This window comes from Polyodon spathula, chromosome 3 (assembly GCF_017654505.1).
Source record: "Polyodon spathula isolate WHYD16114869_AA chromosome 3, ASM1765450v1, whole genome shotgun sequence".
Taxonomy (NCBI): Eukaryota; Metazoa; Chordata; class Actinopteri; order Acipenseriformes; family Polyodontidae; genus Polyodon; species Polyodon spathula.
The window spans coordinates 70,881,824-70,894,224 of NC_054536.1; the positions used below are offsets into that span (position 1 = coordinate 70,881,824).

The following is a 12,401-nucleotide window of genomic DNA, read 5'->3' on the forward strand; positions in this document are numbered from 1 at the left end:
GACTAAATAGGATCACTTTCACAGAGAAACTTTTTTTTGGGAGATTTAAAAATCTGTAATATTTTATTAGAAGTACAGGACTATCGCCTCATGCAATATTATAGTAGAAGTACAGGACTAATGCCTCATGAGTTAATTACTGGACAGACAATGAACTTAACACACCCAACCATGAATGAGCTCCCAGGAAAAACAGAACAGCTGTGCATCATATTCTACATGTTAAGTGTGTATGCTGCAAAAAATGTTCATAGATTTTTTTTTACAGATGTTTCAATTAGAAACAATATTTTACCGATTTTTTCCCAATTTTAATATTTGTAAATATTGGATTTTTTATTTTTTTTTAAGATAAACAAAAATTCAGAACACTGTGTACTGTATATGTTAATAAAACATACAGTAGGAATAAAATTAACTCATAACTAATGAGTTTGGTGGCTAGGACCCTGATCGTTAGGACTTACAATGCCTACACTTAAAGGGGCTTGCTGCAATGCACTGAATAGCACATCGAAAAGTTTTGACATGTACAGAAACCAAAGCTACACTACCACTGACTAACAGTCCTCTTGCAGTATACAGTAAAATTGAAGATGAACAAAAGAGTAATAGAATTTAGCAGTGTACTGCATTTGAAGCCAGTACCTTAACATGTTTGTTTGTTAATGGCAAAGAGTCACATTGCCACAGTATGGCAGCTGCATTAGGTCAGACGATGCGCCCAGGTGTTAGAAAACTCTGTAAACATGTAAGCGTCTCTGTATTGAATCATTGGCCGAAATGTTTCTTCAACCCTACTGCAATCTAGCTCATGGTGTGTCTCAATCAACATAAATATTGCTGAACAGAAAAAACAGAAATGTTCCTTGCGAAACTTAAACCTTCACAAAGGCTTGGCTGTTAGCTACTTTGTCTTCTTACGAACGGCCATCATGCATTGGGTCTCGCTCAACCCAGGTCAAAGTGTGTCAACCCACTTCCTGAGGTGGGTCGACCCAGGTATGTGGTTTCACACTACGTGGGACTGTGACCCGGGAAGCTAGAACCCAGGTCAGTACCCATGGAGGAGCGCCAGTGTGAAAGGGGGTCTAGTAGTCTTTTTCTAGTGCCAGGAGAATAATATCCACACGTGCTTGATGTTTCCCATTGTGCATAAATCTTACAGTGATCTCACTGTACATGTTGCCAAATAATTCTCTTTAGTCCAGATGTCTTAATCCTTTACTTTCTCTCTCTCTCTCTCTCTCTCTCTCTCTCTCTCTCTCTCTCTCTCTCTCTCTCTCAGATGTACTGAGCAGGTTAGATTAGTCCCTGGAACTTATCCGAAATACAACCTTATATATTTATATAGATGTCTTTCAGTAGTATATCATTAACTATGATGAAAGTATCTGTAATTTGTGTATTCAAGTTCTCTTTTTATGGGCATCTCCTTTTGAGTTAAACATTTAAGAACACCCCCGGAGCCATCATTTTGCAATCCCAACTGTCACCATAATTTTCATTTATCCTAGATAAAACGTGACTACTGAAGTACCATAACCATGTCTGATATAGGCTTAATAAATAGGCTGTAGATGCTCAGGGAAATCAGCCAGCTGCTTTGTGAGGAGTATATTTTCCATTTTTATTTTATTTTATAATTGTCAGCCAGTGTATAGTTCAATGCTAATGTTTGTGTTACCGACCCTCTTAATATTGGACTTCAGCACTGGGAAATACTGGGAACTAATTTTAGACTGACATAGAAACCCTGAAAACATTTGGTTGATAATGAATGGTTGAAATGCTGAAGGGAAATTCCTACTGTTTTATTAATCAATGAAAAATACCAATTTAAACTGGATAAAAAAAACAAAAAAAACAATCAAAAGTTTCATATATTACACCATGTAACCTGGGTAGTAAGTGTTACTTCCTAATTGCTTAGGCCTCAAAAGTATAGAAAATGGCTATTATTCCCCACAAACTTTGCTTTTGTGACCAGGACAGTGATATTTCAAAATATCACTATTTCCAATGGGAAAACGGGCAAATGTGTGTCTTTTCGTTCACATAAAGTCAGACAAAAACAACATATTAATCCAAATTAACATATAAAGTAATACAAAAATGACCAAAAGATTTTAGTAGTTTTTCGAGATTTACGATTATACTGTAACCAGTAATATTCAAGATGAACTAAATTGTACGTTTTAACATTACTTCCCTTTTTTATAAATTAACAAAAGATTTAGAAGTGAGTAGTTTTTGAGAGATTTAATATGTATACTACTATACGAAACGATCTTAGGCTTGACTTACTGGCCAATAATGGAAGGTAGTACCTTGCCTCTGAATGGATTGATAAGGGGGCGGGGGGGGGAGCCGTTTCACAGGTAAACTGTAGGCCAGGGGTAAAACACACACACTATATTGTACATAATGTAACTATACTGATTTCCCCTGGTCTCGATCCATTTTTACAAAACTCCTAATGTAAGCAGGGTACTGGAGACAGTCATACAGCCCTTCTTTAAATTCATTAATTTTGAGGATCAGTGGTGGTCAACATCGATAATATATAATTGCAAAGCTTATTTCACAAGTCAACTAAATCTCCAGGACAGTCAACATGGTTTTAGGAAAGGGAGATCGTGCCTAACTAACTTGCTTGATTTTTTTGAGGATGCAACATCGTTTTGTCATAGATGAAGACATTTCTGGTAACCAGTGGTGTACCAAGGGACTCCTAGGTCTTCTTCTATAGATTCTACATTAATTATTTAGGTTCTGGTATAGTAAGCAAATTTGTTAATTTTGCAGACGACACAAAAGTAGGAGGAGTGGCAAACACTGTTGCAGCAGCAAAGGTTATTCAAAATGACCTAGACAGGATTTAGAACTGGGCAGACACATGTATCTCCCAGAATATTTATAGTACTGCATGCTGAATCTTGTCTAGATTATTAGATACTAGTGTCAGTGGTGGTCTAAGATGCTTTTTTTTGTTGACAAATTACATGGTAATACATCTTAAAAGAGTTCTATGCTGTAGAAGCTACTATTCCTAATCTGAGTTAATTAGCTTCAAATTTAAATTACTTAGTTTAGTTTACTGCCTCATTACCATGTTATGATGTTTGCGATCTCCCTGAGTGATTCTTAATGTGCTGGTGGTTGATCTAGTGTGTATCACAGAGGTAAATACTGTAGTACTCAGGGTTTAAAACACACACTACTATATTAATTGCAATAATTTCAAACATCATAATAAGGTGAGAGGACAACAATTTTTTTTTAGAAAAAGTGAAGACTATAAGCTGCTTGATGAGATTCTTTCAAACGAGACAGATATATATATATATATATATATTATATATATATATATATATATATATATATATATATATATATATATTTAATTATATATATATATAGATATATATATCAAATTGGCCATTTTTGCTCCATTGCCCCATTTGAGGTCTGGCCGAGATGCCAATTTGAAAACACTGAATGATTAACAAAATGACAAACACACATACAAGTCACTGCAGAAATTAAATTAAACTGAACCTGTTGTCGTTTCTCGAACTCTAGTTTGATGGGGGATTTAATGCAGTTGCAGGTGTCCTGATAGGTCTGCTTCAGGGCCAGCTCCATCAGATGCTTGTGATAGGCACCTGCTAGGTTCCCACAGATGAAGATTATGATGTTTGCCAAAATCTAGAAGAAAAAAAAGGCCAAAAAAGAAAACTTAAATAAGCTCCACATTTTTATAGATACTTATACCTTTTTTTTTTTAATAAATGGTTTCTCCTGTTAGCCAAGAGAGCCAGGGTTCAAATCAAATCACATCTTTAACTCATGACCTCTTTATTTCTTATTCATACTCATTTCTTAAGCATAGTAGAAACAAGGGCTCTCATTTCATTTCCAGAGGATGTCAATCATACATCACACAGATTCTCTGGGTGTCTGGATTTGACTTCATAAGTGAAAGGGCTTGGTGATCTCAACCTAACCCTAAGCAAAACCATCTCACAATTTAACTCAGTTGGTCGTATGAATAGACAGACCCTCACCCCAAGAAACAATAGAGAATACTATAGTTTAAAAATCTTTCTCCTTGTAAAAACTGGAGCTATTGTTATTTTACCTCTGGTTTCTATGCCTTGGGCGTTAAACACCTAAGATCAAATTAAACTGGAAACAGGATAAAGCTGACCTTGGTCACAGATAGGCTTAAAAAAAGAATACAAACATGGTGTAGCTCAATAATTATTGTGAGGTGCAAGAAGTTAAATAAAGCCCTAATGCCTGGCTTTCTTGACTAATGAACATGGTGGATTACAGTACTAGTTTTGTTTTTATGTTTTTTAATTCTCACCCAAGGCACCTAGGAGGTGCTCTGTATCAATACACCTACTTTACAATAACAACTTCTGTTTTCTTGTTTATTGAGATACACATTTTATCCTTTTATTAAGATTTTAATTACTAAAATAAGATGTACCTTTGTGACAGAAATACAATGATTCTTGGTGGTAAATCTCCCTCTTGACTTGTGAGGGCACTAAGTAATGGGAACAGAATACTCTGGACTACTTGACCTGATACTTTGTTCTGAGGGTCAAAAGGAAGTCAGTCATGTAGAAAAGAGACAGAGCTTTGGTACATTAACTCACTGACCCGGAGGGCAAATGATGCAGCAGCTGCAGATCATAAAAAGCAGCTGCAATTGTTTACCAAGAGGTTGTGAGTGACGGTATAAATAGGGGTTGAAGCAATGTTATCTGTTCCTTCGCTTTGGTTGGTATTAAGTAAGCTGGAGTGTTTGTTTTGTTCTGTCTATTTGTTATGTTATCACTAGACAGCTGACACGTTCCGGAGCTGTCGCCAGAGGCCAGCACAAAACCAGAACAGCACTGCACTTGTATCACAAATAAAACTGTATTTGCACCACTAGCACTAACTCACACACTAACAGACTTGTGTATGTATTTTGTGTGGGTGTATAATAATAACAGGATTATTATTTGTGGGGCAACACAGGGATTATAAATTAAGTAATACACACCGCTGTATTACTTACCTCCATTATTATTTACTGTTTGTTTTGCTGTCAGGCACTGGACTTATATAAATAATAAAATAAATAAAACAAACCTTTTCACTTGGATTACAATTGTTTTTCTGTTCTTTAATCACATGCACCTGCACACTATCAACCACTTTGCCACAATCTTTTATAAAGTAGGGGTGTAACGATTCACTGGTACACTATCAGCCTAATTGGTACAAAAGGATATGAATACAAGGTTACTTAATAAAAACACAGGACTGGAGGCAATTCAGCTTATTGAAAAATAAAGAGGCACTGGAACAAGATGTATTTTACTTCCTGTTTTTGCAGTGGAAGATGTTGCTTACTTCCATGAAGAGTGCTCATTGTAAGAATTAAACACCCTCATTGGAACCTACTGGCAGTAATTTCGTTGAGACCGTAGACCTCGCACTCAGAATGTCAGTGACAAAGCATTCTAAATGTTTAAAACACAACATGTTCAGATTAAGCAAGTTAATATCATGTTTTGTCCTTTTTATTTAGATGTAATGATTTCTAAAATGTTTATATAGGTACGTGGCTACCTTTAATCTATTTGAAAGTGTACTTTCTCTTGCATTCGCTGTGCTCATTGGCCTGTGTAGACAGGATGGCTTGGTGGTGACATCTGCTACTCATCCTAGAAGGACCAGCACAATACTTGTTTGGGGTTTGTCCACTGTTTTGTTTGTCTATATTTGGCCAACGTGCCTTTTGTTTTGGGTTCAGTGTTTTGTTTCTGTTTTGTTTAAATCATTTTGTTTAATAAATCTGCTCAGCAGCGCTTCACTCACCATACTATGTCCAACTTCCTGGTCTGACATCACCCACAAGCTATCCTGCTACACAAGAAATATCTTTTGTTCTGCAAAATGTGTCACAGAGAAAATTGTGTGTCACAGAAAATATGTTGACTACGACCATAAATTGAACACTGAGCTAAGCATTCACACCATACAGTGGATGGTGCTGCCCTGTAACTACACATTCATATGTGTAATAAAGTACTGTGTTAAATGCAATTACTATGTAGTTAGAGACACATAATAACGTTTAAGGCTGATCACCCTTAAATTGTTTATTCCCGATTTGTCTTGTACTCCTCTAACTGAAACACTTCCTGGATATTTTAACAATTTGAAAATGAACTGTTGTGAAAAACACTAAGTAAATTTGCAAGTGCATTGCTAATGCACCTTTAAAAATGGCACAGGATTCAATAAATACTCATTATAGGGTTACTGATTGATAGTTTCTAAGGGTTATTAAGTTTAATTCTTTGTGCGTTTGCATGATTACCTCATAAAATTACATGCAGAGCAGTTTGCCTCTGCTAACAGTACCATAGGTAGTAAAACATACATTTAAAATACATTATGATGAATTATGCAGAGTTTTGCATATCAGAAAGTAAGATGAATATGTGAATATACTTTACAGCAACTGAAGAATCATCCACATCTTTAAACACTAAGGCTAAACTACAGCTATGTCTGTGCAGATCATCTTTAGATGAGAGCTGTTATTTCCACCAAAGTGAAATCTTGTCAGCAAATGATAGGCAAATAAAAACTATTTTTCTGTAAAAACAATGCATACTAACAATAAGTAAAGAGCCACATGAAACTTTTTTTTTAGAAGTAATTAAAGGAATAAATGAAGTGACAAACTGGGGATTGGAGACTGCATCGAAAAGTTTCTTAAAAGGCTTATGTTTTGAAGCAAACCATCAGGGATGCCTTTGATGATGTCAGTATGTGTGTTCGAGCCCACTAAGGCTATGCTTTCCCCAGTGTTTGTATGATTGATGTCAATTATGCAAGGTACAGAGTTAAATTAGGGTTGCAGTTAGGGTAAAATAATTTGTTGTTCACGTCAACTTTGCCAATATAACCTCACACAGATGCACTCTGTTCACCCTTTTAAACATTAGTATAAAATAGTACAAAAAATAGCAGAGTTTATGAATGCATTGCAAACTTTGCATAAGTTTGACTAGGGTTTGGAGGTGCTTCGCCTTATTTTGGACCCCCAGGCAATCCCCAATCCAAATAAACGTAATTATGTTTTTATGCCATACTGAATCCTCATTACACGCTACTATTTGCAGGCAAAGTTGGACTTTTGTTTTCACACTAATGTTTCTTTGAAAATGTTGGCATGAATTGTGCTTTGAGAAACACACACTAGGGGAACTATAAAATGTGGTAAAATTAACAAAATAGAGTAGAATATGAATAAATGTAATAATAATTTGGATTGTTAAGTTTCTTTTTGTCTTATAACAAATACACATTTATAATTGATTAGAAATACTTAAACATACATAATATTAATTGTTAATCTCTTTTCATTATGAGTCTAGGGATAATTAAGCTAGAATCACTAGTTCTTATTGAGGTATTGTGTTTATTATGGTTAATAATTATGTTATGAACTATAATATGTATATTTTTTTTTTTAATGGTAATTAACGAGGACACAGTTGTGACATAAACCCTAGATATACAACGGAAATATGCATGACAGCTCTTACCCGGTGGCCATCTTTGATTTAAGTTTTGCACTCTAATGACTTTAGTTTTTGGAATTAAAAAAAAAGAAAATAAAAAACTTGTCACTAAAGATTAAAACTTTTAATTTGAAAAATTAATTCAAAGCTAGATTGCGATTTGAAATTAAAAGATCTGTACCGCAAAAAATTCATTGCCGTCATTTTTAAATGCATGAGTTTTGTTTATAACATACAGAAACGTAACATGTTATAGCACGTTTTAAAGGGCATTTATTTGTCTTACAATATTATAACTATACCCATTATGCAATATGTTTTGTAGTTTTTCTTAGGGGTCAAAAAGTCATAATAACAATGTTTTTTTTCATATTAATAATTTGTAAAGAATGTTATTACTAAAGCTAAGGTTTACAATTTTAGAAAAGCAAACTATGAAGGCATGAAACAGAGACTAACAGAAGTAGAATGGAGTAAAATAGAGAAAACATCCACAGAAAAAGGATGGTTTTTCTTCAAAAATGTAGTACTAGAGGCGCAAAACAATTACATCACTAAAGTAGACAAATCTAAATGTAAAACTAAATTGCCAAAATGGTTAATAGATCAATTAAAAAAAATATTCAGCGAAAAAAAGGCACTTTATAGAGCATTAAAAAAGGACCAAAAGAAAGTACGCAGAAAGAGTACACGGAACTGCAAATGCAAGTCAAAAAGGAAGTTAGAAAGGCCAAGAGAGAAATAGAAATGAACATTGCTAAGGGAGCTAAAACCAATTCCAAAAAGTTTTTCCAAGATTACAACAGCAAGAGAACATTCAAAGAGGAGATTAAATGTTTAAGAGATACAAATGGCAAAAAAGTAGATGAAGAAAAAAAAATAGCAAAAATGTTAAATGATTACTTTTTTAACAAGTTTTTACAAAGGAAGATACTGACAACATGCCCCACATGTCATCCAGTTCCTATCCAGTTTTAAATAACTTTAGCATAACTGAGGCAGAGTTGTTAAAGGGACTAGGAGCTCTTAAAACAAAACCCCTGGGCCGGACGAGATCCTCCCAGTAGTACTCAAAGTAAAGAAATGAAAGAAGTTATTTACAAACCGCTAACCAAGATCATGCATCAGTCTTTTGACACAGGGGTGGCACAGACAGACTGGAAAATTGCAAACGAAAAACCGATCCACAAAAAGGGGGGGGTTGCAAAACGGAACCAGGTAACTACAGACCAGTAAGCCTACTTCTATTATATGCAACATTGAATTAATGCATTTGCCACTGAAATAGCAGATAATGTGAATATCTATAAAACTAACTAATATGAAGCATTTTTTGAAAATGTTGTAACTTTCTTTCTATATTACAAATCAATGTATTTAAACGGTCTAGCATATTTGCAGAATCAGATCCAACTAAATTGTATCTACTAGCCCTGTGAGTGTCTGCACTATCTGAGCTGTCCTGTCGTACCGACCAGTCATACCATTGTCACTGCTGTCAATCACTCGTCTGCTTGCAAACGTGCCTTTTAAATGTATCCCACATATTCTTAGCAGAGTTTCGACACGCACTAATCATTGTTATTTATATATGTGCATATAGTGCATTTGAAATAGTGTTCATGCTGCACATTTCTAAAGTTATGGAATCAAATTTGGGATCCTTCAAGAAGCTGCTTGATGAGATTTTGGGAGCCTTGTATATTTCGCGGATGATTGTTCGGTTTGCTCCGTTCTAACCGCTTACGGAGTAGAGCAACAGTTTGAAGAATACAAATACTAAGAATACTGCAAGAAAGTATCCACGTGAATATCACCTTAAAACGGTCCTAACGTCTAGGAAAGCAGAGTGTTAGAGATTTCAGTTTTACAAAAATGTTACTTGCAGGCTTGCAGTCATTTCCGTCTCTTTACTTCTACCAAATGTATAGGTATCATGCATCACCCCATTTGTTAATAATGACATGTCTAATTCTGCAGAAAAAGGAATGCTGCTTCGCCGTATCACTGTTTCACGCCTCACAGCAGTACCTGTTGTCATTGTCTCAGTGGGAGACAATGGACGCTTGTGTTTCGACTGGACGCTTGTAAAAACCTGATGCAAGTCACTTAATCCAACCCGTATATCTCGAAAACCCCACTGGATAGGTTACTAATTCAAAGAGGTATGTTTTCCTGACACATACCGCTAATCATTCATCTATTTTTGGGCGTCAGCATCGTGGGTAAAGTTTCGCAGTACCGCCCCCAAAAACATTGTTCAGAATGTCAGATTATCATGCTGTCTGGTATGCAGAAAGTTTGAAAGGAATTAAATGTATTAAGAACAAAATTGTAGGTGTAAAATAATTTTAACAATGAGGCTGGATTGAAGCAGGAAGACAGCAATCGAAAATGGCTTCACTCAGCCTCAAAATTCAGAGTGCCGCTTGCCCTTACAAAAACGTTTATACAATGAAATCTACTAAGAAATTTGTGCCGACTGTAATCTAGCTGAACTTTACAATCCAAAGAATTATATTTTGTAAGACTTATATAATATTTTGAGAAATAATTATTACGATTAATATGACAGGTTTCGTTGTCTTTTGCAGTATGTAGTGACTTTGGAGCTCTGTAAATGTAAACTACTCAGATATTTAAACATACTTGAATATTTTAAGACAGACGTGCAGTGGAGAAAAAATTGTATCGAAAATGTATTTATATATGTTTATTGGGATAATCTACAGCGATTTTAAAACTGCTGCACTCACAATACCCACCCACACTTGACCTCATAAGGGCAGAAGCCGATCACCCTGTTCGCCCGCCATATTAACAAGATGCAATGCATGATGCTGCAGCTGTCACTGAATACAAAAAAAAAAAAAAATGGATGGGCTCCGGGAAATATGAGAATTAAAGTCCTGGTTATATTGAAACTCTAGTACAAGCTCAGAGGGAACGTGATGCAGCACTTCATGTCCTGCTAGAAAATGAATCAGCTGCTGCTTCTGATCAGCTGCTGCTTCTGGTAGACAGATCAGGGAGGGTAGTAAGTATTTTACACTTTACATGTAGTAATATCAATGGCATGAAATAATGTACCTTGTATAATTATTATAAATAATAAATTATTGCCCTACTTGCCTCTATCTCTTCTATTAGCATGGTTTACGTATTCTCTCGGCGAGTGACCTACTACTTGCTGTTTTGACTTGCGCTGTTTTTTCTTGCTCTGTGTTACTGCTGCTCGACATGAACGCTACGTCTACATTCAAAACGGAGCCCTGCGGTACGCAAGCACATTCTGTCTCTATAAAGGGATTGTTGTCTGGCCCTGATTGGATAGCAGGTTCCCCAACCTACTCAGCATTGATTGGCTGGGCGCTGTCACTGCGCCACTAAATGCGCTTGCGTTGGGTTTTTTAATTTGATCAGAATCACTTTTGGAGAAGCCACGCCCTACGGGGCAGAAGCCTTTCAAACACTCGTTTCATCAAAATCGAGCACTAAGCATGTAAAATCACAAGTATTTTAATGAAAACATTTACGTTTAAAAATATGTCAGATTATCCTCTCAATGTAATCAGGTATTTAACTTTTTATCCTAAAGAGGAATAAAAACAGCAATTGCTTCGATTGTTGGGGCTGCAGTCCATAGAAACCCTTTCCCAACTTAATTCTACCTCTCAAGTCCAGCAGCATAATTAAGACAGTCCTAATCATGAACGAATTATAAAAAGAAACAAAGCTTGAGATGAAGAAAAAGCATGGCAAGCAGCTCATTAAACAGAAACCAAGTCATTATGTAAATAAGCAGCCCAAATCCCCAATAGGCAATCATTATTCCTTATCTTCCTTATCTTATGATTATTAGGGAATTCAACATCGGTTTCTTTAGCTGCACAGTTTTAGGTTTCATGATTTCAACTCTTAGCTCTTTGGTACAAAAGTCAGGCCAAGCAGCTGGATCATAAAAATCACATAAAGGTGCCTGACTGGGTACTAGGCTTACAATACATGATTCAGTACCTTGTATTTGCTGTTGTTGTACATTTCCAATCCGATGTCTCTGATTCTTGTCTTTCCTCTGGCTAAACTGTTGTTTATTTTTCGTGTGAGGAGGAGGTTGGCAGTTCCGCTGCCGCACTATACTTCCATCTGCTGTTGTCGACCCACTTTTAAACCATTTACTGTACTCTAGCTGACTTTTCTGCTCTTTTTGCTTTGAACAACCTGACTTGTGTTTTGATGCCATATTCGATATACCATATGTTATCTACTTATTTCCACAACTGTGGAAAAGTTAGCTTACTTCCACAGAGCCTTTTTTTTTTTTTTTTTTTTACCAGTCAAGTCTATTATGGAAAATTGGTGTGTGATGTAGGAGTTCGCACAGAGAATTAAAGTTGACTGGTAGGCCTATGTGTTAATTTTTTCAGAAGTATTTCTGATTATATAACTTGTTGTTATAATCTTTGTAAACATCAGCTGTGAAAGAAATGCAACAAACCCCCCCCCCCCCCCCCCCCCCGTAAACTGAACAGTCTGTTGTTTTTTAATCTGCACTAACCCACTGTAAATGTTCACGCTGAGTCCCGCCTACTTAGCTCTGATTTGATAATGTGTGTTTTGACTGACAGTACAACTTTGCCACAGTTTTTTGTTTTTCAATAATGGACTGTCGCATCCCTCACGCTCCCCCTGACGCTGGCCTTGTATCCCTGCAGCAGTCAAACTATTATCCATCCTGCATTATCTTGCCTCTGGGTCCTTTCAGGGGACTGTGGCAGCTGTTGCTGGCATTTCCCA

At 36.0% G+C, this 12,401-nt stretch overlaps 1 protein-coding gene across 1 annotated transcript in view; it reads right to left on the reverse strand.

Moving 5' to 3' along the window:
- LOC121309305 (adenylate cyclase type 2-like) overlaps positions 1-12,401 on the reverse strand; it is a 122,086-nt gene that overhangs the window by 54,832 nt on the left and 54,853 nt on the right. The window contains exon 4 of the mRNA XM_041242182.1: positions 3,562-3,711. Coding sequence (XP_041098116.1) covers positions 3,562-3,711 — 150 coding nt within the window. The remainder of the gene's footprint in view (positions 1-3,561; positions 3,712-12,401) is intronic.